Source organism: Oryctolagus cuniculus, chromosome Y, assembly GCF_051225735.1.
Source record: "Oryctolagus cuniculus isolate XC-2025 breed Fujian yellow rabbit chromosome Y, ASM5122573v1, whole genome shotgun sequence".
Lineage (NCBI taxonomy): Eukaryota > Metazoa > Chordata > Mammalia > Lagomorpha > Leporidae > Oryctolagus > Oryctolagus cuniculus.
The window spans coordinates 24,812,182-24,840,084 of NC_142889.1; the positions used below are offsets into that span (position 1 = coordinate 24,812,182).

Sequence of the window (27,903 nt, forward strand, 5' to 3'; positions counted from 1 at the left end):
TTCCATCATGGCAGTTTATTAACAGAAAGCCATCTGGTGAGTCAGCAACCACAACTGTCACCTTTCCTGTGGGTGCTGTGTGAGCGTCTGGGTGACGTCCTCAATCGTACCCAAGTGGGCTGACTGGGCCCTAGGTCCAGGGGTCTTAGTTCTGTTCATCTGTGGCCCAGAGTTTGATGTGTAGGGCAGTGATGCCTGGCTGGTTGCACCTCTGGGCCACGTCTGGCCAGCCAACATGGAAGTATATGGTGAGGATTTGTCTAGGTCAGCCTTCACCTTTGTCCCACCTGTCACTGGGCAGATGGTTTCCTTGACAAACAGTGACATAGACAAAGGTGTCATTGAAGGAGGTGAAGAAGTGACAGATACCAAAGATACTCTCTCAGAAACCTGGTATCCAGGCTAATGACCTGTTATTTTCCTTCTCTTTGTGAGGTGTTACTTCTGTGTGTCTTCTTCAGACTCTACCACTGAAATGAGAGGGCAAGGCCAAAACACCAGTTTTTACAAAGAGGAGTTCACTTGGGTGGCCAACATAGGAGGTAAGGGCTCTTGCTCCAAACCACCTATTTCCTTGTTGCTCAGGGAGGGCTTTGCCATAGGCACAAAACAGCAGCTGGGGGAAATTCAGGAGGAGTCTTGGGCTTTCAGGAATGGTCTTGTATGTTTCTTCTGTGCACTGGAAGATTCTCAGGTGATCTGGTCTTGTGATCAGTGATAGTGTATCTTTGCATTGTTACACTTGGACACATCTGTCCTAGGAGATATTTTTGAAAGAAGCAGCAATTGTCCTCTCAAAAAACAATTTGCATGTGGTTGGTGATATATAACAAAAGTTGAAGAAATTGGTTTCTTTTTGCTGGCAGGGCAAGGGAAGGAACCCTTATGAGGAAACCATTTTTTTTTTCCTTTTAAAGATTTTATTTATTTGAAAGGTGAAGTTATGGGGTATAGTTGGTGGGGTGGGAGACAGAGATATTTCTTTGGCTGGCTCACTTCCCAAATGGCCACAGTGGTTGGGCTGGGTCAGTCCAAAGCCAGGAGCCAGGAGCTTCTTCCACATCTCCCATGTGGGTGCAGGGGCCCAAGTATTTGGGGCATTATGCAGGGAGCTTGATCAGATGTAGAGCAGCCAGGATTTGAACTGGCACCCATATGGGATGCCAGTGCTGCAGTTGGCAGCTTTACCCACTATGCCACAATGCTGGCCTCACCTTTCGTATTTTGGATGAGCCTCTTACAATATTAGTTTATTAATTATTTTTTAATTTATTGATTTTTATGAATCTTTTTAGTGTTTTCCTTGTGCCAGAATCTTTTGAGGCTTGTCCAACTGAAACAGAGAGAGACATTCTCTCTCCAACCTGTGAGAGGCCTTTATATAAACAGGTAAATAAAGAGAAAAATGTTCCTGGCAATAAGCACTGTGGGTTCTTGAATAAGGGTAAAGGGACAAGTAGCACTGGCTAAAGACATGCCTTGAAGCAGCCACTTCTGCAAATTTAACTGGCATGTTGCCATTTATGTAGATTGGGAGAAGAGTAAGCCAGGGAGAACTTTTTTTTTTTTTTTTTAGATTTATTTTGAAAGAATTTAAGGATCTTAGAGGGTGTTGGGGCAGAGGTTTCTAAAAGGCTGATTGTTAGGTAAGGAGTCTTGAAGGTGGGCTGATGCTGTCATGGAGCTGATTTCTCTTTTCTAGAAGTTCTCATGGAAGATTGTGGCCATAGCTTTTTCTCTTTATAGTACCAAGGTGGATCTCAGTCATCTATTTTTGTTTGTTTCAGTTGATGGGCTTTTCTGTTTTGATCTTTGTGATACATATGGATCTTTTTTTTTTTTTTTTTTGACAGGCAGAGTGGACAGTGAGAGAGAGAGACAGAGAGAAAGGTCTTCCTTTGCCATTGGTTCACCCTCCAATGGCCACCGCGGCTGGCGTGTTGCAGCCAGCGCACCGTGCTGATCTGAAGCTAAGAGCCAGGTGCTTCTCCTGGTCTCCCATGGAGTGCAGGGCCCAAGCACTTGGGCCATCCTCCACTGCACTCCCGGGCCACAGCAGAGAGCTGGCCTGGAAGAGGAGCAACCGGGACTAGAACCCAGTGTGCTGGTGCCACAAGGCAGAGGATTATCCTATTGAGCCACAGCACCGGCCTCTTTCTTTTTTTTTTTTCTTTCTTTTTTTTTTTACATATGGATCTTTGTATAACCTTTTTTTGTCTGAAGAGATGTTCCTCAGGATTTAACTTAATTAGCAGTTTTGTGACATTTGTTGATCCTTGGGAAATGTCACTGTACAGGTGTTTCCCAAAATTAACCCTACGTAGGTAACTTTGAGTAACTTATCCTATGTGAAGCAAGTAGAAAAACAAGTTTTTTACCTTTTGAAGCTCTCAGAATTTTCTTCTCTTTCTTTGCTTCTCTAATTAAGCTGCAGCTGTCTCTTGCCTCAACCTGATGCCCTGATCCTGTCTCATGCAGTTTTGTTCCTGTACTTTCATTGGTATAGTATTAGAGTCACAAATGCAAATAATGAAATAAAGCCTTCAGATAACCAGAATGACCAAGCAAAAGTGACAACCAAGCCCCAAATTATTGTTTGTTCATGGAATCCTTCTTTGGCAGAGTTTTGAAGTGCTGATACTAACTCTCCTTTTCCCTCTAAGCTCTTTAAAGTTCCCTAAAGTCTCATTATTTGCAAGACCATAAAAATAGGATGATACAAATACATTAACAGAAGTTAACTTTCCATCAATAAATTTGTGGAAAATATGCATTTTTTAAAAAATTTTATTTAAGTTATACAAATTTCATATATTTCATATATACAGATTTAAGGACATAGTGACACTTTCCTCCTCTACCCTCCTTTTCAATTTGCATTTTTTGAAGAAATTTTTGAAGCCCTCACATATATTATGTCACTTATTATTTAAAAAAATATTCATCTTTGAAATATCAAAGTATTATTCCTTCTTAACTCCTTAGGTGAGTACAACAAAATCTATTTTTTAAAAGATTTATTTATTTTATTTGAAAGGCAGAATTACAGAAGGAGAAGGAGAGAGAGAGATCTTCCATCAACTGGTTCACTCCCCAAATGGCCGCAATAGCAGGAGTTGGGCCAGACCAAATTCATCTTCCTCATCCTTCCCAGGTGAATTATCAGGAAGCTGGATCAGAAGCAGAGCAGCCTGGAATTGAACTGGTGCCCATATAGGATGCTGGTTTCTCAGGTGGCAGTTTAACCCACCACACTACAGTGCCAGCCCCTACAGTAAAATCTTCCGGTTCGTATTTCATATATGAAATTATAATTTAGCACAATACCAAAATCATACTGTTGAGAGTGAAGTTCATCATACTGAATTTATTTTTAAATGGTTTTAAATGAGTGTGTTTCTTTTAAAAAAATGTTTATTTTAATATAATTGAAAGGCAGAATGACAGATTTTCCAACTTCTTCTTCAGTCCACGAATGACTGTAACTGCTTCTGCTGGGCCAGGCCAGAGATAGAAGCCTGGAATTCCATCTGGGTTTTGGCAGTGGGTGTCAGGGTCAGGTCACAGACATTTGAGGCAACATCTGCTGCCTCTAAAGGTGCATCAGCACAAACCTATATCAGAAGCAGAGCAGCTAGAACTTTGAGTCAGCATTCCAAAATGGCCTAGTTTTGCTCGGACCTCTGCACTGACCTGGGAGACCTGGATGAAACTCCTGGCTCCTGGCTTTAGCCTGGCCTAGCACCAGGTGTTGCAGCCATTTGGGGAGTGAACCAGCAGATGGAGGACCCCCCTCTGTCTCTCTCTGTCTCTCCCTCTCTCTCTCTAACTCTGACTTTCAAATAAATAAAAAATAAACCTTAAAAATTTTAAAACCTCTTAATTATAAAAACCCTCCCCACATTAGGTATAGAAAGAATATATATGACAGACCAGGTGTCCCAAATGGTAGCTTTATCTGCGGTGCCACATTTCCCACCATATATTCTTTTAGAGTCAAAAAATATATCTCCCTTTGGCTTCCATTAGATTCCATTCTAATTGCTTCTCAGGCTTTTGGCTAAGATAAGTGTAGATTCCATTCTAGTGATGGGTTATGAATGGCTGACCTGGTAAGGAAATTGATCAGAAAGTTAGGAATAAAATTGCTTGCCACATGTATTTCATTGAAGTACATAAATAATATGATGTGTGTTAATTTTGAATATTTTATTTATAATAGAAAATAAGGCCTATGAGTACATTAAAAGTAATTATTAACATCAATCAGAATATTTGAACTTCAGTCTTAGAATCTGATTATTCATTCTCAATGTTTCTGACAAGTCGCTCTTCATGAATGCAGTGATTCTCAGCTAGGATGGGGTTGCACTACCTCAGGGACATTGAAAGTCTGGGAGGGCCTTTTCAGTTATGGTAGTGCCTGGGGAGCACTCCTGGCACCAAATGCTCATTATTAGTGCTCGAGGCAGTCCTCGCTGCCTGAGTTTCCTTTTGCTGGCCACAGTTCTTCACAGATTCCATGGGAGAATCTGCTTGCTTTTGGGAGTTGCTGGAAGATGCCTGCATTCCTTGACTGGAGGATTTTTCCACCATCTCATTGTCCTTCTGCAGTCCACAGTTCCTCTGACCACAGCTAGCAAAGCTTCTTCACTTGTAAAGACTTCGTGTACTGAGAATGGTCTCACCTACTTTATCTGGGTTAATTTTCTTACCCTAAGAACTTAGACACAATCACACTTGCAGTCTGTTTTGCCACGTAAGCTAACACATTCACAGGTTCAGGAGATAAGGACATCTTTGGGAGGAGGGCTGTTACAGGATGGCCTAGATATATGCACAGAAAGGTGAGGGGGCAAAATCTGAGGCAACTGTTCCTCATTACTGATAAATTTGTGTTAAGTCCAGGGTAGTTATTTTGAACAAGAATTGTCTAAATTTCAACTAGATCTGTATGATGATGTACATTTGATTTCAAATGGAATCATTTTGGGGCTGGCTTTGAGGCACAGTGGTTAAGCTACTACTTGCAGTGCCGACATCCCATATTGGAGTGCTGATTTATGTCCCCTCTATAATTCTGGTCCTAGTTTGGAAAATGGCCAAAGTGTTGGACCTATGCCACACATGTGGGAGACCTGAATGGAGTGCCTGGCTTTGGCCTAGCCTAGAACATTCTGTTGTGGCCATCTCTGCTCAGTTTTTAATTTTTTTTTAAGATTTACTTATTTATTTGAGAATTATTGAGACTAGGTCTTCCATTTGCTGGCTCACTCTCCAGTTGGCCACAATGGCCAGAACTGGGCCAATCCAAAACCAGGAGTCAGGAACTTTTTCCAGACCTCCCACGCAGGTGCAGGGGCCCAAGTATTTGGCCATTCTCCACTGTATTCCCAAGCAATTAACAGGGGGCTGGATCTGAAGTGGAGCAGCTGGTACATGAACTAATGCCTATATGGGATTCTGGCGCTGCAGGCCGAGACTTAGCCTTCAGCTTCGTGCTGCTGGACGGCGCCCGCGGAGGCCTGCCCTGGGCCTTCACCACCTGCAGGAGCAGCTACCTGCCCAACACGGTGACTGAGACGCTGCGCGACAGCGGCGCGTGGGGGCTGCTGCTGTGCCACGTGGGCAACATGCTCATGCACCTGCTGGCGCGCTGCGCGCTCTACCTGCTGGTGTCCCTGAGCTGCGCCTACCAGGTGTGTGGGCCGCCTCTGTAGGAGCTCTGCGCCCGTCGCCGAGGCCCGGCCCTCCTGCACCATGCGCTGTGGGACCCAGGTGGGCCCCGTGGCCACGCAATGGGTTCGGAACAGCAGCGGTGGCGAGGCCTGGGCGCCCCTGGGCTCGCCCGCCTGCAGTTCGGGGCGTGGGCGTGTCCCGGGCCTGTGCGATGATGCCTGCGGAGTGTTCAGAGACAATACGCTCCAGGGCTTCCACAGGAGTGGACTAAGCGGGAGCCCGGCCACTCCGCTGCCCGGTGGTCACCACGTCCGAAGGCTCAAGTGTTTGCGGAGACCAAGCGCTTCCTCTACTACTGGGCGACGGCGAGCGGCTGCGCGCATCTTTCCCACTGAGCTCCCTGCGGCCCAGCCTGGTGGGCGACCGGAGGCTGCTGGAGGCCATCTTCCTGGGCTGGATGCCGAGGCCCAGGGGTAGCCGCAGGCCGCGGCCCCTGTTCCGGAAGCTGCTTGCGAACCACACGCGGTGCCCCTATGGCTCGCTCCTCCGGACGCACTGCCCGCTGCGGGGGCCGGCCACGCAGGTGCAGTCCTCAAGGCCGGCCGCTGACCCCCAGGAGGACACGGGCTCCTGGCGCCTGGCTCCTGGTGAGGCTCCTGCAGCAGCACAGCAGCCCGTGGCAGGTGCATGAGTTCCTGCTGGCCTGTCAGTGCCGCCCGTCCCCCCTCCCCTCCCCCCCCCCCCCCCCCCGCGCCTCTGGGGCTCCAGGCACAAGCTTCCCTCCCGAGGAATACAAAGAAGTTCATCTCAGGAGCTGATCTGGTAGGTGAGGGTGCAGGACTGCACCTGGCTGTGCGAGAGCCCAGGTGAGCTGGCGTCGGCCAGCGCCAAGCCGGGAGCTGAGGGGGTGGTGGGTAAGGCTGCCCCGCGCCCCCTGGACTGGACCGTCCCCTGCTGATGGGGTGGGGTGGGGGATGTTGGGTCATGTGCTGGGCAGGGGAGAGGAGCAAGGTTAGACTTCCTGTGAGTGCTGCCCAGGAGGAGGGAATGGGGCTCCTGCCCTGGCTCCCTGTGTGGCTGAGCCAGAGCCCCCATGATGTTTCCCATTTGAGCTCCAGGGGACTGTGGCAGTGTCTGCCAGCTCAGGCCCCCCACCTCCCGGGCTGCTCCTGGATAGGTGGGGCTTGAGTCAGATGGCTGCCTCCCTAAGGCCCGATGGGGAGGGCTTGTAGGGGTGGATGCCCTGTCAGGCTCCCCAAGAAACCTGGCCAGTGATGGAGATATGCAGTGACCGCTCTGTCCTTGTGTCGTGGAAATGCCCCCACAGTGGGAGGTGTGACATCAGCCCCGGGCACCCCCAGCACTGCTCTGTGCACCCACCCAGACATTGTGTGCTCAGGCAGTGGCCACTCTACTGCCTTCGCGGAGGGAGCAGAGATGCTGAGGTTGGGGATCTGCCTCCTGCCAGGCCAGCTGGCCGCCTGCTGCATGGGGCAGGATGAGCCAGCTTTCCCAGTGTGGGCTGTGCACGGGAGAGGTGGTGCTGCTGGTGCTGGGCTGTTTCTGGTCCCTCTTGCTGCAGCTGCGGGGACCCTGTCTCCCTCGCTGTGCCCTCGGCGTCGGCCGGATGGCCTCACCCAGGCCACTGTGTGCTGCCTGCTGAGTCCTCCCCTCCCTGAGGGCTGACCCTGTGTTCTTGTGTGTGGCTCTGTGTCTGGCTCAGCCTCCTGTCACCCCTCCCCCATTGCCCTTTGACCTTCAGAGTGACTGAGTTCTGTTGTCCCATGGGGTCCTCTCTCAAGCCTTTGTTTTGAATTTCAGTGATTTCTGTTTATCTTCTTCCTAATGCCTTTTTCAGGCTTTCCTGTCATTCTATAAATTTCTGATGGTGGATGTGTGGCTATGCATTAGCCTCTAAGTACTGCTTTTGCTGCACCTTATGTAGTAATATGCAGTTATTTTGATATCAGTTACTTTTTAAAAGATTTGATTTATTTTGAAAGAGAAGAAAAGAGAGAGAGCTTTCATTTGCTGGTTCATTCCCCAGATGGCTGCAACTGCCCGGGCTGGGCCAGGCTGAAGCCAGGAGCTTCCTCCAGGCCTCCCACCTGAGTGCAGGGACCCAAGCACTGGGGCCATCTTCCACTGCTTTTCCAGGAACATTAGCAGGGAGGTGGAGCAGCCAGGACTGGCGCTCGGCTCTCCCATGAATGCCGGCATTGCATGCGGTCCTTAACCTGCAACTCCACAGCACCGGTCCCTCTGTGGTGACTTCTGAGGTGGCGGAGCCTGCACAGGGGGACAGTTGAACCATGAGGCCTGGGTGGTATCCTACGGCTCCTGTGCCGGGCTCCCGAGGGTCAGCTCTACCCGCTCAGCATGGTCGACTGCAGGGGTGATGTGGGGTGGTGAGTTCTCAGTCTCCGCGCAGGCACATGGTGGGACCCTTGGCTGCTACATGAGCCTTGGCCCCAGGGGCCATCTCCTGCGCTCTGCCACCTCCCGGCTCAGCTGACCACTCCACAGCGCCATCCTTGGCTGGGTGTGAAACTGCGGTGCCATTTGCTCCTGGGTTTTTACTCTGCTGGGTTCCTTGGCTTAGCTGTAGCTCAGCCACACACACGGGTGAGGTTTCCATTACTTCCAGCCTGCTGGACGGCATTTAGGGAGAGGCTGGCCAGAGTGTGCTGCTCATCATTTCTTTGAGAGGCAGAGAGAGACGATGAGACAGCACCCATCCTCTGGCTCACCACTGAAATGCCTGCAGCAGTCCCCAAAGCCAGGAGCCAGGAGTAGCCTCCAGGTCCCCGGCACCGTTGCCGCTGCCTCCCTGGTGTCCCCGTTCCTCGGGCTTTGCCGTCTTCGGCCTTTGGGTCCTTGTAAGCCACCTGTGGGTGGCTGAGGGCATTAAACCTGGCCCAGTGCCGTTGGCTGTCCTGAGCAGGGACCTGGACTCTGGCCACTGTCCCTGCTCGCCTAGCGGCCGTCCCTATGGTCAGGGTCTGCCCTGCCCCAGCCCCTCCCCAGTTTCTCTTGAACCGGTTATTGGTGGGCCCTGAGTTACTTGTGAGGTCTGATGCCAGGGTCCACAGGGGTCCAGCCGTGTAACCATGCTGTGTGTCCCGCCAGCCCCTGGTCTTCCGCCCAGAGGCTGTGAGTTTGACGTCACACCTGGGAGCCCTTTCCATGTTGTCTGCTCTGCGTGCCAACCCGAGCATTGCCTGTGAGCCGCGTGTGCGATGGGATGCCAGGGGCCAGTACACGTGCAGCAACATGTTCACCAAAGCCAGGGCAGCCAGCTCAGGACTGCAGGGTCCCTCATGCCCTGCACTCCTACCGTGGCTGCCTCGTGAGGGTGCACGTTCGGGGTCTGCCTCGTTCCAGGGCATGGCCACGTCCCGGCCATGGAGCACAGACTGAGGGAGGGGATCCTGGCTAGGTTCCTGTTCTGGCTGCTGGACATCTATGTGGTGGGGCTGCTCAGGTCCTTCTTCTACGTCATGGAGACCACGTTCCAGAAGAACCAGCTCCTCTTCTACCACAGGAGCGTCTGGAGCAGGCTGCAAAGCGTAGGCATCAGGTACCGCGTGTGGCATCCATGTCCCGGCTCCCCACAGGCTGCGAGGCCCTGTGCTGGCCCACGGAGGGGAGGCCCTGTGCTGGCCCATGGTAGCCCTGTGCTGGCCTGCAGAGACCCTGTGCTGGCCCACACCCTATATGCTCATGCTTGGGCTCAGTCTCCTCAGGGCGCTTCTGAGGGACTTGGGTCGTGAGTCGCAGAGACCCCTCCTGCAGGGACACCTGGGGGTACAGGCATCCCCTCTGGATGACCTTGGTGGGGGTGGCATCAGGGGATGGGGCCTGAATGGTGGAGATGCTGGCTCCTGGTTCTGCTGAGTCAGACTGAGGGATCAGGACTGATTACGCCGAGTCATGCCAGGTGTGGGATGGGAGCCTCAGGCCCCCATGTGGGGGTTCCTGGGAGGTGTCTGTGGTGTGCGAGGGCATCTGTAGCCCTCGCCCCACCCCACAGAGTGTGCTGTGTCCACAGGGACCAAGGTTCCCTGACCCCAGCCCCGGGGCGTGTTGCCGGCAGCACCTGGAGTGGGTGCAGCTGTGGGAGCTGTCAGACGCGGAGGTCCAGCAGCAGGCCAGGCCAGCCCTGACCCTGTCCCTGACCCCAGCCCTGACCCCAGCCCCGGGCATGTTGCAGGCAGCACCTGGAGTGGGTGCAGCTGCAGGAGCTGTCAGATGCAGAGGTCCAGCAGCAGCCAGGTCGGCCCTGCCCACAGCCCTGACCCCCTCTGACCCCGGCCCTGACCCCAGCCCCAGGTGTGTTGAAGGCAGCACCTGGAGCAGGTACAGCTGCGGGAGCTGTTGGATGCAGAGGTCTAGCAGCAGGCCAGGTTGGCCCTGCCCATGGCCAGACTGTGCTTCATCCCCAAGCCCAGTGGGCTGCGGCCCATTGTGAACCCGGACTCTGTGGTGGGAGCCAGAACATTCCGCAGGGAGAAGGTGACCTGGGCTCCATCTTGCCCCACACAAAAGCTCACAGGCTTGTGCCTGTGTGCTCAAAGATGGGTCCTGCTGTGAGTGGATGAGGAGCTGGGGGAGGTACCCAGCTGGGCCTGGGAGCCCACAGGGGGCACTGGCCAGGGCCCTCAGAATCCTGCCATGGCGCCGCATGGAGGGGAGGGAAGAACAGCTGTCACTGCCCCCTGAGGACCACAGGACTCGTCCCGTGGCTCCCCCGCCCCCTGTGGCTCTTTCTGTGGCTTTGCCCCCATGGCTGCTGGTGCCTCTGCCACGGTGGGGTGATTTTGTCATCAGTTAACGTTGCTGCAGTCACTCCAAGGACCTGGCCTCTGTGGGGGGGGTGCTGTGGACCCCAGCCCCAGGCAGCTGCTCAGCTGGAGCTGGATGGATGGCTAGCATCCCTGAGGGTCACATGTGTTGCTGGGTGAGGGTTCCTGAGGTGCAGTGACAGGAACCCTGAGGAGCCCGGCCAGTGGGCTGAAGGCCGGCTCTGCATTGGGCTCTCCCAGGACCCTGGGAAGCTGGGTGGGCTTGTGGCTGCCCACCCTTTACAGCCCCCCTGAAGCTGCATCCTGTGTGCCCCAGGCCCGGTCCTGGACCTCGCACATCAGGACTCTGTTCAGCATGCTCAATTACGAGCGGGCGCAGCAGCCCAGCCTGCTGGGTGCCTCTGTGCTGGGCCTGGGCGACGTCCACTGGGAGGCCCTGGAGGCTGCAGCTGACCCGGCCCTGACCGCAGTCTTCAAGACCATCCTGGACTGAGGCTAGAGGAGTGGGCACATTGCTGTTGGGGGAGGGGTCATCTGAGACACAGGGCAGGGCCTGTCCTTGGGGCCTTCTTCCTTCAGGTCAGTCCCCTCCCTACTGTCAGGGGAGCAGAGCCCACCACTGAGTCCTCTCAAGACCCCATCATGAACAGCCAGGAGGAAGCTCATGGAAGACCTGGCCATGGGCCGTGGGCCTGTGAGCATGTGCCCTGCCCCGGGCCTGCTCATCACCCCCGAGTGATCCAGGGCTGCCAAGGGAAGCCCTGTGCTGTGTGCTTGGTTAAGCTGCCCAGCTTGAGTGAGGGGAGGCCCCAGGGCGCTGACCCACATGTACCTGGGAGCAGCAAGCTACCCACCCCCTCATCCAAAGTCCAGGCTGAGCATCCCTGACCCAAGGTGTCCACTGTGCAGCCCCGCCCAGGCCTCCCCTTGCCCCGTCCCTGCCTCCGTCCCTGCAGTGGTCCTCTGGAGCCAGTGTCTGGTGCAGTGTGTGTGGACTCCCCTACCGTCCTCAGATGCCAGGGCAGGAGGACACGTGGCCGCCGTGGAGGAGTGTTGTTCATGTGCTAGAGCCACGTATCTGTCAGGCAGCGTGGCGCTGCCTAGTGCCTGATGAGGATGAGTAGGGAGCCCCCTTCCCCCGGCAGGCCCCAGCGTACAGGGGGCCTAATGTGACCTGAGGACCCTACTGAGAGCAGGAAGGGCAGTGCTGGGGGGGATTTGGTGAAGGAGTGGCCTCAGCCACAGGGGTGGCTTGGGCAGCCTGAAGCCTGGCAGAGCAGGCACCTGTGTGACATTTCAGCTGCTGTGAGTAATTCTAGAACCTAATGGGATGTCACAGATGGGGTCATGGACATGGACCTTGGACAGGGCTCCTGGCACCTCGTGCTGGGTTTTATGCCACAGGATGTGCCCCTTTGCTGCTGCATTCAAAAGATGTCCTGGTGACTAAGCCGACAAGCCCAGGGGACCCCAGACCATCCTGGTGACTAAACTGATGTGCCCACAGGGACCCCAGACCTTCCTGGTGACTAAGCCAATGTGCCCAGGGGACCCCAGACTGTCCTGGTGACTAAGCCGACATGCCCACGGCGACCCCAGACCATCCTGGTGACTAAGCCAACATGCCCAGGGGAACCCAGGCCATCCTGTGACTGAGGCAATGTGCCCAGGGGACCCCAGACCTTCCTGGTGACTAAGCTGATGTGCCCACAGGGACCCCAGACCTTCCTGGTGACTAAGCCGACATGCCTAGGGCACCCCAGACCATCCAGGTGACTAAGCTGATGTGCCCAGGAAGACTCCAGACCATCCTGGTGACTAAGCCGATGTGCCCACGGGAACCCCAGACCTTCCTGGTGACGAAGCCAACATGCCCAGGGGAACCCAGGCCATCCTGTGACTGAGCCAATGTGCCCATGGGACCCCAGACCGTCCTGGTGACTAAGCCGCTGTGCCCATGGGGAACCCCAGGCCCTGCTGTACTGTCACTCAGGTTCTCAGGCTTCACTGAGTTTGCCAAACCTTGGAAAAGCTGAGCTTTCATAATTCACAGATTTATTGGTTCATTTGAGAGTGACAGGGAGGGGGAGAGAGCTTCCATCCACCTGCTCCCCTGGTGGCTGCCATGGCCAACACTGAGCCAGGAGCTCCATCGGGGTCTCCCACATGGGTAGCAGGGGCCCAGGTGCTTGGGCATCCTCTGCTGCCTTCCAAGGCCATTAGGGAGCTGGGTGGGAGCAGGGCAGCCAGGACTCCAGCCAGTACCTACAGGGGATACAGTGTTGAGTGGCCACTTTGTGGGCACGTGATCGCCACAGGTGAAACGGCATCAGCCTCTTTGCTGCCCAAGCTCTGGCCTTCCCAGTGAGCAGCTCCTGACAGGGGTGGGGCAGGGAGAGGGAGATGGGGCGGAACCCCCAGGGGGCAGGCTTACAGTCACCTGTGGGGGCTGCTGTGACTGTGAGGGATAGCGCCCCCCAAAAAACAAGATGGCTGTGCCCTGCTCCCCAGTGCCCCCTCCTGGTCGTGCTAACTGTAGTCCCCCATTGGGTGACCTTGTGGTGGTGGTGGCCCTGTCTGCCCCAGGGGCTGTTGCCCATGAACACGGTGTCCAGGAGGGAGGGGCCCTCTGTGGACTCCTCTGTTTTGGCCACATGAGGGCAGCATCTGCTCCTGTGCCAGCCCCTGCCAGTCAGGGATATCACATGGAGGGCTCATGCCCATGGGGGTGTCACGCTGGTCGACCATTGCCCTCTGCAGCCCCTGGGCCATGTCCACATTCACATGAGTGTCCATCTGTCCACACATCCATGGCTGAGTTTTCTGGAGGCTGGGTGTCCACTGGGTCTCTGTCCCCATACCCCACCCCTTCCCTTTTGGCCACTGAACCAGGGCTCTGACACCACCACCGCCAGCCCCTGAGGGCCCCTCCAGGCCAAGCTCCTGGGCACAAGGTGGCCAGGTGAGGTGTGGTCAGGAAGGGCAGCCCTGGAGCCATTCAGGGCAGTGGTAGGGTTTGCAGGCCACAACGGCAGTGTCGGGACAGCGTTGCCCTCACTTCCCAGCCCTGTGGGGGCCCTGCCAGCACTGTCTACTGTGCAGAGGGCAGGTCATGAACCATGAGGTCTCTACAGCATACGAGGGGGGGGGCTGGCCAAAGGGACACCACAGGGCAGAGCTGAGAGTGGGCAGATGCCTGTGGGTCCCGCGAGCTCCCGTCCCCTCGGCTGTCTGCTCAGAGCTGCTGTTAGCAGTGATGTCCAAGCTAGCAAGATGGGGCTGAGCCCTGGGATGCCCCCTGTGGTATGGGCTCCCCTGTGTGACACCCCATGCTCACTGCCACCTGTCAGCATGGCGTGGGGAGGGGGTGTCATGATGGAGGGCTAAGTGCCAGCCTCCCCCACTGTGGGCTCAGACGTGCATGGAGCGCTGGGGCTGAGTGGGTGTTTAGCTCTCAGCTCCTCTGCAGCTGGGCCTTGGTCACACCCATGGTGGCGAGAGCTGCCCCCAGCACAGATGCTCCTTGAGTGATAACACACACATGCCTTGCCAGGTGCCACAGCGGGTGTGGCCAGCTGTGTGTTTCTGCAGGGCACTGGGAAAAGGCTAGGGGCTCTGTGGTACTGGTCTGGCAGTGTGAGGCCGAGGTCAGTGGTCAGAAGGAAGTGGGGGTGGGGTGGGCAGGTTGGGGCTGACTGCCTGGGTGCTTGGTGGGTGGAGGGCGGCTGGGGACCTGGAGGGAGTGGCCGAGAGGCCCCGCGGTAGGAAATCTGACTTCAGCAGCCTCTGCCCTTGAGCATGGGTGCTGACACTGGTGGTGTCTCCCAGAGTCCTCCCTGGCTGGGCTCCCAGCACCCGTGTGTCCCCCTCACATGTGTGCAGATGACTCCTGCCCCCTATCCTGGGCTGGACTTGGGGGTCAGCCTGGGGCTGGATTCCTGGCAGGGAAGCTGTGCAGGGCCTGGCCTGCCGTCAGCATGCCTGCCCTTTGTCCATCATCACAGCTTGAGGCTGTGTGGGCAGCACTGTCACAGAGGGACTCCTATGGCAGCCAGGAACTGGGTGTGCCCCTGGGTGGACTCTGCCTCCCATTTGAGGGCAGAGCGGACCCTGGATAGAGCAGACCCAAGACATGGGGAGCCAAGGGTCCTGCAGAGTTGGTGGCAGGGTGTGATGAGGTCACCCACGGCCATCCCTGCCCCTCAGTGGGCCCTGCTGTCTTGCAGCCTCAGGCTGCTGTCCAGCCACTCATCCTGCTGCTGCCTCCTACACTTGGCCACCAGCCGGGCCAGTGCGATGCCCGGGACCCACAGAGCAGGCAGCAGGGACAGGAGCATGCAGATGGCTTGCACCCAGCCAGGGTAGAGTTTCTCCTGCCTGGAGGGGAACTGCTCCTGCAGGGGGCACAAGTGAGAGAGAGCTCAGCCTGGAGTGGTCAGACCTCTGGCTCCAGACCCCAGGCCTTGAGCAGAGCGAGGATGACCTGACCACCTGTGCACGGAGGCAGCCCCAGTCCTCCCTGGGACTACAGGAGGGCAGCATCCTGGGTGGGTGCTCAGGGATGAGGGAGCTGGGGCTTGAGGCTCCCTCTGGGTGGAAGCCCTCAGGGAAGGCAGGGGCATGTGGTCCCCACCCACTGGCCTCCAACACTTGTGGACAGGTGAGGTGTGATCTGAGACCCCAGGATAAAGCAGAAAATTCTCACTTCCCCCAGGTGGACCCTGAGGGGTTCTGGTGCTCACTTGGAGGGGCAGCCCAGGCCAGGTGTTACATAGTCCCCTGTGTGGACCAGGCAGGGAGTGACCCTTTGCCAGTCTGCCTCCTGACCTCTCCCAGACACTAGAATTGTCACTTCCCTGGCTGGCTGTCCATGTGGAAAGTGCGGGCTGGAAGGACTGATGTCTCCAGGGTCTGGACACTGCTCTGAGGCCCTCGAGAGGCTCCGGTCCTACCAGGGTCACCCTGCAGGTCACTGCGGCCCCTTGATCCCTGTGGGAGGACCTACGTGCTGAGGGTTCCAGGCCTGGTAGCTCAGTGTCCTCTGGGCCAGCAGGACGAGGTAGGCCAGGAAGACACTCAGGAGGAGCAGGGGGCTGGCCACGAGCCACACCACCCGCCAGTAGAGGCCTGGCTGCTGCCCTATCATCCACACAATGTCATCACAGAACCTGCACAGACTTTGGGCTCAGTGGCGCTGCGGGGCCCTCCCCACCCCCCCAGGTTTCCTGTGGACCTCAGCTCACTGCCGCAGGCTGTAGATGTAGATGACCCCCACCACCTTGAAGAAGGTGAAGACTATGAGGTTGAAGGAGGCCGCATAGCTGTTGAAGATCTCCAGCCAGTAACTTCTGGACTGCAGCATGAAGCAGGTGGCTGAGAGCAGGCAGGCTAGGCAGGCCAGCCCTGAGGTGCAGGGTCTGGGTGGGAGGCCTGCACCTGCCCCTTTCCCCCACCCCACCTCACCTCACCTGCCAGAGGTGGGTCAGAGCTTGGCCTCAGTGGGCCACGGTCAGGGCAGGTCCACCCATGTCCTGCCCGGAGCCGTTGGGCTGTCCTCGGGGAGTGGGCTAGCCCAGGGCCCCTGAGCTCTGTATAGGAGGCAGCAGGCATCCCTGTGGCTGAGCTGTGCACTCACCTGTGAGGGCCTCCTTGGGGATCCCCGTGGGGATGACCCCCATATCCAGGAGCAGCGTGATGATCCCCTCCATGTTGGTGCCTTGTATGATGCAGGGTCTCACGCAGCCATGCAGAGAAGGGCCAAGTGCAGCCAGGGCAGGAAGTGCGAGCCTCATCCTGATGCCCCAGGTGCCCAGCCCAGCCCAGCACCCCCAGTGTGGGCACAGCCACCGGAGTGGGAGCCCCAGCCCAGCACTCCCTCACCAGTGTCGGCAGACACCCTGGGAGTGGGAGCCCTGGAACAGAGAGAAGCAGCTTTGCATGGTGCAGCATGGCCACCACTTGCTATGCTCTATGAAACTCTGGGAATCCAGCTAGGACGTGACAGGACCCTGTCCTTGGGGTCCAGGTGAAGGAGCTGGAGAAGCCCCTCTTGCACTGGTGAGGGTGGTGCTGAGGTGAGGCTCACACAGTGAAGCACAAATGAGGTGCACACACATGTGAGGCACACAGGTGCACATGAGGCACACACACACACGTGTGAAGCACACACACGCTCACACAGTGTTCCTGAGGCACCGGCTCCTACCGCACTGGCCATGGCTGGCCTGTCCTCTGCCTCCTCCCTCTGAATGGTGTGGGATTGGCACAGGCACCACCCATTGGCTCTGCATGTGGGGGCCATCCTGGGTGCCGACGGGTTCAGCAGGACCCCTGCCCCACCCACTGGGTGCCTGAAGCCCCCTCCAGGGATGTGTACTCTGCAGGGGCAGAGCTCCCTGTGCCAGAGGCTGCAGCCCACCCAACTCCCTGAATGAGACGTGTCTGGATGGTCGGGTGGAGGGCCTCAGGGTTGCTTAGGCAGCATCGGCTTCCTGGGGCTGCCTTAGGGCTGTGCACTGTGCATATCTCAGAGTGGAGACATGCATAGTGCGTGTGATCCTAGAGGCCCCGGGCACACGGGGTCAGGTGGTAGCCCCCTAGAGGCTCCAGAGGGCACCCCTCCTGCCCCCTGTGGCTGTCCCCTACTCGGGGCCCACATTCCCCAGGGCAACCTCAGCTCCATCCACACCTGAGTTTCATCTGCTGAGACCCTTTTTCCAGTGAGAGTCCTCAGAACACTGGCATGCCTGCCCCGCCCCTGCCCATGGCGTGGCCCAGCCTCACCTGCCCAGGCACTGTCCATGGTCTGTGGTGGCCTGGAAGCCCATGATGGAGAAGATGACAACAGAGGCATACAGGGAGGTCATGCTATTCACCAGAGAGATGACCATGGTGTCCTTCTCACAGTTGTTCCTGCACACGGGAGCACTCAGGGCCTCGGGAGGGCCCCCACCCACTGAGCCTGGGCCCCTCCCCACTGCCTCATTCTACTCCTTGACCATTTGTGGAAAGGCTCAGATCTGTGCTGAGTGCCCTGTGGGCCCCAGACCTGCCCCAGGCCAGTCAGGCTGGGCACACACAGCAGCTCCTGGAACGGACAAGCCAGGTGGAGCCCACCCCAGGCCAGCAGGTCCCACAGCACCATCCCCAGCTCAGCCCTGGCTGGCTGGCACCACATCACCAGGGTGCCAAGCAAGCTGGGGCAGGTGCCCACCTGGATGGATTGTAGCTGGCAAAGGCGATGTGTCCACTGAAGGCCAGGGACCGGGAGAAGATCTGGGTGGCTTGCATCCATCCACACCCACAGGTTCTGGAGAATCTGCCTCTGAAACATGAACACAGCAGATGCTGTTCTAGAACATTCCCTGGTCCTTTTGGGTCACACCATAACCAGGTGTGACCTGTACAGATTCCAAGAACCATTCAGGACTTTGTGCCAGGAGGGAGCTTGCTTGGCGTGGTAGTTGACACGGCTCCCCTGTTCTGCGATGCAGCCAGCAAGCTGTGGCTTCATCAGGCCCACGGCAGAGTGTGGCTGGCACTCGGTGGTGGGGCTTAGAACCAGATCTGAGCTGACTCTGACCCGGGCATGCTCCCTATCCTCTCCCACGCATGGCTTTAACCATGTGAGGCCCCTGGGCAGGGGTGTTTGCACCCATTGCCCCATTTGCCTACTGCTGGGTGTCTGGGGAGACAGCCTCATGCCCAGGTGTGCAGCTGACTCCTGGTGGTGGTCAGCAGCCCTGAAAACCCCCTTGGGATCCTGGACCAATGGAATGGTCTAGAAGTGCTGCAGGCTCTGAGTAGAAGCCCCTTGGTCCTGTGTGCCACACCTGCTGGACGTTTCTGCCCCAGGTGACAGCTGATTCCTGCCAGCCCCTCCCCCACACTCCTACCTTGTCAGCACCTGGACTTCCTGCAGGTGCACCAGTCCACACACCCCAGACCAAAGTCCTTGTCCCAACCCTGCTGAGACCCCGAGGCCCGCATCCCTTGCCCACTGTGCCCCCTGCCCCCCTCCACTTATGTTGTGGGTGAAAAGGTAGCGGAGCCTGTGTGTGACACCAGACAGCATCAGGCCCCTGATGAGGAAGATGGTCAGCACCAAGTAAGGGAATAGGGCCGTGAAGTAGATGGCCTGGAGGAGATGCCAGGTCAGATGCACAGTGGCCCTGCAGGAGCGGGGGAGGGGCCTTGCCCCATTGTGACCACTCATGTGGCCCAAGGTGACCACACAGGCATGGCACTTTGGGTCAAGCTCTGAAGGTGTATGGTCACACAGGACCCATGGGTCTGCTAAGGTGGGTACCAGCACTCAGGACAGGCAGGCCCCCTCCCCCACCCCAGGCTGCCCCTCATCCTGCCTTGGGTCCTCCTGTGCACACCTCAGGCTCTCAGCCCAGCCCCCTCTTTCCCCTGTCCTGGTGGCTCCCAGTCAGCGGTGGGCCAGGGCCGGCCCCACATCCCCACACAGACCAAAGCCACAGGGCCTCCCCAGCGCATTCCTAACAGGATGATCTGTGAGAGCCACAGGGTCTGGTCACTGGCTCTGTCCTCAGAGCCTCATGGGAAAAGGCTCAGGCTGGTGGCTGCTGGATTGTGTGGGCCGCCCTGGGGCAGGGGGTGTGAGGAGCCCTGACCATGCCATGAGTGTTCAACACCCCCCACCCGTGTGCCCCAGCGGCCCCAAGGGAAGGCCCTTAGACGCCAGTCGCCTGTGAGAGAAACCAGTGTCTGCTCTCTATCACATATTTTAAGTAAGTGTAAGAACATGGCCAAGGCTTAGAGAGGAGTGGAAGGGAAAAGGGGGGTGTTCCTGGAGGACAGTGCATGCAGACCACTGCATGTGGGGCACACGTGTCACCTGAAGACGGCCCGTGACAGGCCCTGAGATCCGGTACCAGCCAGTGGGCGCATGGCCTTGGCAGGGGGATTTGGGTGCAGACCCCACCCATTGGTGGCTTGGCAGGGTCGGGGGAGGTCATGGCAGGGCCTCGAGGGGTGGTTCCAGTGGGAGCACGGGTTCTGAGAGCTGTGAGTCCCCTGTGTCTCTTCTCCCAGGGTGGTCCCTCACCACCCTGCAGCCGCCCGGCTGCCTGAACCGAAGGCGCTGCCCATCTCGGAGCCCGAACCTCCAGACCGTGAGCTACATGTGCCCTCCTCCCTGGTGCTGCTCTGGGATCCAGCAAGAGTCAGAAGCCTGACAGTGCCTCTGCCACACAGGAGGTGGAGTGGAGGCATAAAGAGCAGAGGAGGAGGACCAGACGGGGAACAGTCAGGAGGCAGAGGCAAACCTGAGCCGCCAGGGAGGTGCTGGCTCTGAGTGGGGGCTCCTCAGGCCAGACCCAGTGGAGCAGTGGCTATGAGAGGCACTGTCCACCAAGATGGAGGGGCAGGGAGAAGTCACAGTGGCCGCCAGAAGAGAGCCGGCATGGCTGCCTTGGCACAGAGTGCGGTTCAGGGCAGAGACTGTCACCAGGATGAGAAGCTGCCCATGGGGCCCCGAGTGTGCCTGCTCCCCCATGCCAAGCCAACACTGGCAGCATGGGGAGGGGGCCTTGGAGCTGGAGGAAGCTGCTCTCACCTTCCCAGTGGTCTCAATGCCTCTGATGATGCACAGATACACCACAGCCCAGCAGATGACCGAGCAGATGAGCAGCCGCTACTGGACAGTGCCACTGTCGCTGATGTCAGCAGTGATGTCCAGCATCTGCCGGTACCAGAAGTAGCTCATGGCGCTGCTGCCCTGGCACTCTGCCATGAACCCTGCAGCCAGCAGTCCCGTCACAGGCCGGCCACAGGGCCCGGGCCCAGTGCACGCTCTGCCTCGAAAGCCAGCAGGGCCACGGGCACCAGCGCACTGAAGCGGCCCCCACCCTCCAGCCCAGCTGTGCTCTCTCACCTCGCTCTGAGGCTGAGATGGGGAAGGGAGGCCCAGGGCTTGGTGTGTGAGCGTATGGGGATCTGGGTGGTCCCTGGGTCCAGCGGGGACCAGTGAACAGGAGAGGTCACCTGTCCACACTGGCCATGCCCTCACCCATCCTGTTGCCTTCCAGCAGGCAGTGGTTCCAGGGCAATGGGTGCTGGAAGGAGTTGAGGAAGTACTACAGCACCCAGGTGAGGATGGTGTTGTAGTACAGGCTGACCAGGAAGGACATCATGAGGCAGCCCAGCCCTGCAGACAGCGAGGACAAAGTGTCACACAGCAGGGGAGGAGCGGTGCCACCCACGTGCAGAGCAGGTCCTCCTGGGGAGCTGAGAAGGGGGTGGCCTGCCTTCACTGCCCAGGTAGGGGGAGATGGCTGTCCACACCCCAATGCTGCCCCTGTGCAGGTGCTGGCCGATGGCGAGCTCGATGTGGAAGAGTGGGATCCCCTCAAAGACCAGGGTGATGAAGTAGGGGATGAAAAAGGCCCCTGTCAGGACACAGGGGTCGGGGTGGCCACCCTCTGCTCCCCATTGGGGCACCTGGCATGCTGCCAGTGGCCAGCCTGGGTTCTGGCTGGGTGTGGTTGGTGTAGCTGCTGGCTGCATGCTCAGCCTCATGGGAGAATAAACCAGCCGGGCAGCACTGTGGAGCAGATTCAGAGGCTGTCTGAGCGGCCAGTGTGGATAGGCGGAGTGTGTGTGGCCAGTGTAGACAGGAGTGTGCCCAGCTAGTGTGGAAGATGTGTAAGTGGCCAGTATGGACAGGCAGAGTGGGCATGGCCAGTGTGTACAGGTGGAGTATGTGCAGCCAGTGTGGACAGGCAGAGTGTGTGCGACCAGTGTTGACAGTGTGGACAGTGTGGACAGGCAGTGTGGGCATGGCCAGTGTGGACAGGCAGAGTGGGCGCAGCCAATGTGGACAGGTGGAGTGTGCACAGCCAGTGTGGACAGTGTGTATGTGGCCAGTGTGGACAGGCAGAGTGTGCAACCAGGGTGGATAGGCAGAGTGTGTTCAGCCAGTGTGGACAGTGTGTATGTGGCCAGTGTGGACAGGAGGAGTGTGTGTAGCCAGTGTGGACAGGTAGAGTGGGCACAGCCAGTGTAGACAGGTGGAGCTGGCAAGCAGACACCTGGAACAGGAGCTGGCATGAGGATGAGGAAGGGCCACAAGCTCAGAAGACCCTGGAACTGCCCAGAAGCGAGGAGGGTGAGTGCGGCTGTGCAAGATGTGGGGGCACTCTTTACAAAATTCTGAGTGATGGGCAATGGGCACTGAGTGGCTGGGGTGAGACCACCCATCAGCGCAGCCCGGGGAGGAACGGGGAGTAAGAAGACAGAATGTTACGGCATGTTTGGCCATGCTTGCCGCATCTGGAAACAAGTGCCATAGCAGCATGTTGGGGCGGCCACTCCTCCCTCGCCTGCATCCCTGATGAGAAGCCCCGTCCCCCGACCTCTGCATCCCCGAGGCCCTGGCCCCTGGGGGAGTCTCCCCAGGTTCCTCACTGGAGAGGGTTGTGTGTCCCAGGCCTGCCGTCACATGGGGGCACTTGGGCAATGACAGCCCTGAGGGCAGCAGCCCCTGGCTGGTGCACATGTGTGGGCCACACAGGTGCATCTGTGTGCTGTGACTGCTGGTGAGCCCAGGGCTCCTGTCATCCTGCAAGGAGCCTTGGGAGACACCAGCCCCCACGAACATGGACACCAGAATGATCGCCCCCTGGAGACTGGCTCCACACTGAGGGGCAGCACCGCTGAGAATGAAGCTGCATGCTGGCCTGGGACCCCATGTGCAGGCCCCTGAAGTCCCCAGGGCTCAGATGCCAAGGCTGGGCTCTTCCTGGGGCCCCACATGTCTGGCTTTTTGGGACAGTGGTGCTGCCCAGAGGTCAGGGGTGGGGAAGGGCAGTCCCTTGGGTATCCAGATGTGGCTGGCAGGCTCACCTCCACTGTGGGTCTGGCACCTCCAGATGTTCCCCAGCCCCACAGCAAACCCCACACAACTGAGCATGTACTGGAGCTTGTTGTCCCACTGGGGCCTCTCGTCCTCCCATGCACCCAAGGCTGGATCTGGGCCAAGGTCCTGGGCCATAGTGGTCCAGTGTCTCTGGGAGCATCCAGACCACACCGCACCTGCACCCTCTGCTGGCCTAGAGCCCGAGCGTCCCCTCCGTCACATCCTCTGGTTTATTTAAAGGAAAGCTGGTGGAGCCCTGTTAATTGGTAACCTGGGGCCTGGCCATGCCTGCATCCCTGGCCCCTTTCCCATGAGTGTGTCCAATGTCAGCTGCAGACTGGTACCACCACAGAGAGAGCTGTCCCCATGACAGCTGTGTGCTCCTGTTGGGGATGCTCAGGGGCACGGTGAGTTGGCTTTTAGTTATTTATCTGTAACAAGTGTTTTGATGTTGAGGTAATGCAGACTCTTTAGGGTCAGAAGTCCCTGCTCCCCTCCCCCACCCTCAGTTTGCCAAGGTGGCCACATCCTGTGAAGCTGAGTCGAGGGTGTGGACACCTCAAGACCCAGAACATTCATCACCAGGGACCCCCACCCTCCATCCAGGACCCTGGCAGCCCCTGACCTCCCCATGCCATGCAATTCCCAGTGGGGTTAGCAGATAAAGGCTGTTGCCTGGCCACATGTGGTGTGGTGGCTGTGGCTTCCCTGCTTCTGGGGCAGCATAGGAGGGGGCTTAGTCCTCAGACCACACCTGTCTCCTGACACCTCGGGAGTCTGACCATGGCTTCCTGGCCAGTCCTATGTGGCCTGCACCAGGGGCTGCACCTGCTCCCTAGCCCAGCCTGGGGGCCTCAGAATGGAGCCCACACCCTCCCTAGAGCTACAGGAGTCCCTGGGGTGACCCCCACTGAGCACAGCAGGGCCTTTGAGAGGCAGACAGTCCTGCCCAATGCCCAGCCTGTCCCGGCCACAGCATGTGGCTTTGTGGACAGCATCCTGATTACAGCCCACGGGGGAGTGGAGCTGACCACCAGCCACACTGTCCCTGGGGACACACTCGCCCATCTGGATGCACACTAGAGGACAGTGGATGCAGTGGTTTATTTAGATGGGGACACTTGATGTCCATGAACCTGCCTGTCTGTCATGTTGACAAGGATGCCAAGCAGCAGCACTGTGTTTTGGAGGTGTCACACAACCACCAGCCTCCTGGATGACACACCTGGCCGTACCGTGCCAGGGGCACTGCAGGGCAGTGGAGGGGTGAGTGCTGAGTGGTCAGAACATGTCCAAGCTCCACCCTGCTCCATGTCTGCAGTGTGCCAGGTAGCTGGAACTGCAGGACTGGAGTTTGTGGCCGGGGTCTCTGGGAGGAAGGGGACCCCCCAGCATCCCAGCCCAACTTGTGAGAATTCTATAAAGTCCACTTGAAGGGAAGCACTCAGGCTTTTCTGCAGAACGTGGAGGTGGCCGTTTGTGGAAGCAGACGCCACAGGCACAGCTTGCGAGGGCTGAGGTTGGTGCCAAGTCCCAGGGCCATCCACCCTGACACAGCCCTGGGCTCCAGGGGGGCCAGGAGGCATACAGCATCCTTGGTGGCAGGGGCCGAGGCCAAGTTACCCTGTAACCCCCTCTCCCAACATCTGGCTAACAATTCAGTTAATGTCCCCGTAAGAAAACAGCTGATGTCTTCCTCTGGCTGGGCCGCATTGAGCTGCACTCAGAGCGTCTGTCCATGGCAGGCAGAAGCAATGATTAAATGGTGAGTATTCATTAAGCCAGGGGTGGTGGGGCCAGGGCATGGAGGGGGTGTGTGGCCATGTCACCACAGGCTCAATGGGCTTCTGGTAAAAGGGCCCAAACCCTGACCTTGGGGGTCTCTAGGTCAAGCGTCTGTAGATAGGGGGAGGACACAGGGTGAGGGCTGGGAAATGAGAATGGCTGTAGGGCCGAGTCAGCAGCCCACACTCCAGGCTCCACGGCCATCCATGGCAACCTGGGGTGCAGCAGGTGCAGCCTCCCCACCCCTCAGCTCTTGACTTTGGGGGACATACTCAGGGCTGTGTGGCATGCTGTACTGTGTTCATGACAAGGAGACTGGGCCCACATGGTACACGTGTGTGCCATGAACATGTAAACACAGATGCACACATGTGTGTGAACATGTGTGCACCTGGATATGCACACACATGCATGTGCATACAAGCAGTGTGCGTATACGTGTAAGCACAATGCACACGTCCACATGTGCACAAAATATATAGCTACATATGTACAGATGCACGTACACACATACACATGCATATGCACACACCCATAAAACATGCACATGTATGCACACAGGCATATGTGCACACAACACATACATATCCAGGCATGCACACAATGCTGACATAACTCACATGTACACACACGTGTGCATAGACATGCATGCATATGGAGAAACATCACATACACATGAATGAATATACACATGTACAATGTACATGTCTACATATTCAAGCTAGTGCACACACATATGAAATGCTCACACACACACATAAATGTGTGCATGCGTGCACTCACACACACACGCAGCCTGGGGACCTCAGTACTTGAGGTCCCCATTCATGGAAGCCGTGGACTGCATGCTGACCAGGCCCTGCTGGTCCCCTGGCTGCTGGCAGTGGCCCCTGATGAGCTTGCAGATGGCGAAGCAGGGGATGATGAGGCTGGGCATGCCAGCCACGACCACCACCACCATGTACACCCAGGGCAGGTACCTGACCTGCCAGGATTTGAGGAACTCCTCCTGGGGGAGAACCAGGCCAGAGGTGAGCACATGCAGGGCCTCTGCCCTGACCTGTGACCCTCCCCTGAGCACACCCAGGGCCTCCACCCTGACCTGTGACCCTCCCCTGAGCACACCCAGGGCCTCCACCCTGACCTGTGACCCTCCCCTGAGCACATGCATGGCCTCCACCCTGACCTGTGACCCTCCCCTGAGCACACGCAGGGCCTCCACCCCGACCTGAGACCCTCCCGGCATGGGCGGCCCCAGGCACTCACGTAGCTGGGGTACCAGACACTGTAGATCAGCTCCTTGCTGACTTTGACCGTGAAGTAGAAGGGGAAGATGACCAGCATGATCTGGGGGCTGACAACCCACCACATGAGCTGCCAGAAGATGTTGGGTTTGTGCCCAATCATGAACTCAATGTCCTTGTTGAACTTGGAGACAGAGGCTGGGATGGTGTCAACTGACCTGGGTGAGACGCTGCCTCACCCTGTACTCCGGGCCTTTCACAGATGGATGTGTAGACATATACAGTGCCAAGCACAGCTGCACAGCTGTGGGGCCAGGCACATGGCCAAACCCACACTGCATGATGTTACCAGAGCATGGCCAACCCTGTGTACCTTGGCCTGCCCCTCAGCTGCACACCTGTACCTGCACACACGGCCTCTGAACACTTGGCCTGCACACACCTGTGCATACCTATATCTGCACACACCTGGCCTCTGTACACCTGTGCCTCCACATCTGTAACTGCACATCTGTACCTGCACACCAGGTCTCTGCACACTTGGCTTCTGCACACCTGTGCCTGTGCACACCTGTGCCTGTGCATACCTATGCCTGCACACCTGTACCTCTGCACACCTGGCCTCCACACACCTGTGCCTGTACAACTGGCCTCTACACTCCTGGCCTATAAACATCTGTGCCTGCACACCTGTGCCTCTGCATGCCTGTACCTCTACACCTGGTCTACACACACCTGGCCTGCACACACCTGTGCCTGTACACCTGTACCTCTGCATGCCTGTACCTCTGCACACCTGGCCTCCACACACCTGTGCCTGTACAACTGGCCTCTACATTCCTGGCCTACAAACACCTGTGCCTACACACCTGCACCTGTACACCTGGCCTACACACACCTGGCCTGCACACACCTGTGCCTCCACATACCTGTGCCTGCACACCTGTACCTGTATACCAGGCCTCTGCACACCTGGCCTGCACACACCTGTGCCTGTACACATCTGTGCCTGCACACCTGGCCTCTGCACACCTGGCATCCACACACCTGTGCCTGCACACCTGTACCTCTGCATGCCTGTACCTATACACCTGGCCTCTGCACACCTATGCCTGCACACACTTGTGCCTCTGCACACCTGTACCTGTACACCTGGCCTCTGCATGCCTGGCCTGCACACACCTGGCCTGCACACACCTGTGCCTGCACACCTGTGCCTCTGCATGCCTGTACCTGCACACCTGGCCTGCACATGCCTGGCCTTCACACATCTGGCCTGCACACCTGTACCTGTACACCTGTGCCTGCACACCTGGTCTCAGAAGCAGCTCGCCTTGATAGCTTCTCAGGCTGCTCTCTGGTGGCCACCCCACCCAGCAAGGTGAGTGCCCAGATGTCTGGCCAAGTGGGGGCTGAAAGTCCCCGCTCTGGATAGGCCTGGACTCCAGGGAGGAACAGCCCCCCACTGCAACATAGGTACCCCGGGCTGAGGACCCCAGCCCCACTGCCCACCCATCCATAGTTCCTCTGCTGCACCTGCACCCAGGCTGCTGTGGGGGGCCCAGACCAAGGCTCTTGCTCAGCCATGTGGCAGAGGGCCTGCTCTTGCTGTGGCCTCCATGCTCATATACCCCAAGTTCTGGGCAGTCTCCCAATGCTGCTGTCAGTGCTTGCTCTGCACAGCTAGGTGTAGGAGAATCTGGAAGCCAGAGGGGCCCTGCAGAGCCCCCTCCCGGGACTCAGGGCTGCTGTTCTGCTGTCTGTCCTGTGCCCCCTGAGGCTGGCCCCGGCCCAACTCCCTGCTGCCTCCTCCCTCATACCTATCAATGCCATACATGTAGAGGATCCCAAACACCTAGCAGAATGCAATGATGAGCAGGGGGATGGAGCTCACATATCTGTCTGGGAGGGAGAGCCAGTACTGGCCATAGTTCTGTGTGAAGATGAGGGCCAGGAGGTAGGTCCCCAGGCAGGTGAGGCCTGCAGGGAAACAGAGCCGAGCGGGTCCCAACCTGTGGCCCAGTGGGAAGGGGACACAGCTGGGCCCCCCCGTGGCACACGCACCTGTGAGCAGCTCCTTAGGGCACTTGGCGGGGATGAGCTTGAGGTCGTGCAGTGGCACAGCCATGCCCTCCATGTTCCCGAACATGGACGACAGGCTCAGGCAGAAGAGCATGAGGAAGAACAGCACGGACCACAGCAGCAACACCGGCATCTTGGTGATGGCCTCTGTGAAGACAATGAAGGCCAGGCCCATGCCCTCCATGCCCCGCATGATGGCACCCAGTCACCCAGGGCCTGTTGGTCCCTGACGGCCACACTGGTCATCCTGTCAGCGCACGGCCCACTGACCAAACAATACCAAGCAAGAATGAGGCTGATCCTAGGCCTCCTATTGGCTCCAGATACACGGGTAAAGCGGAGCTGCAGGCCGGGAGGTGAGGGTGCACGGGGCCCGGGGCCCTTCGCCAGGTGCGCCCGGCCCTGGCAGAGCCAGGAGCAGCTG

General features: G+C 57.7%; 1 protein-coding gene and 2 pseudogenes across 1 annotated transcript; 1 reads left to right on the forward strand and 2 right to left on the reverse strand.

Annotated features, from left to right (window-relative positions):
- Positions 1-235: 235 nt before the first annotated feature.
- LOC149119398 (telomerase reverse transcriptase-like) lies at positions 236-10,977 on the forward strand (annotated as a pseudogene).
- Positions 10,978-14,686: 3,709 nt separating this feature from the next.
- Positions 14,687-22,503, reverse strand: LOC149119399 (sodium-dependent neutral amino acid transporter B(0)AT3-like; annotated as a pseudogene).
- Positions 22,504-24,958: 2,455 nt separating this feature from the next.
- On the reverse strand, positions 24,959-27,672 carry LOC149119400 (sodium-dependent neutral amino acid transporter B(0)AT1-like). Its single transcript, XM_089325103.1, has 4 exons — positions 27,462-27,672; positions 27,292-27,377; positions 25,420-25,581; positions 24,959-25,162 (listed from the first exon to the last, which is right to left on the reverse strand). The coding sequence occupies exons 1-4, from the start codon at positions 27,670-27,672 to the stop codon at positions 24,959-24,961; spliced, it is 663 nt and encodes a 220-aa protein (XP_089181229.1).
- Positions 27,673-27,903: the final 231 nt, after the last annotated feature.

Excerpts from the sequence above, each read along its gene's own strand:
- LOC149119400 (XM_089325103.1), bottom strand. The coding sequence starts at position 27,672 with ATGCGGGGCATGGAGGGCATGGGCCTGGCCTTCATTGTCTTCACAGAG. Across the intron at positions 27,378-27,461 it reads CCCTAAGGAGCTGCTCACAG|GCCTCACCTGCCTGGGGACC; the intron begins GTGCGTGTGCCA and ends GTTTCCCTGCAG. Across the intron at positions 25,582-27,291 it reads TCTCCCTCCCAGACAGATAT|TTCAACAAGGACATTGAGTT; the intron begins GTGAGCTCCATC and ends TCTGTCTCCAAG.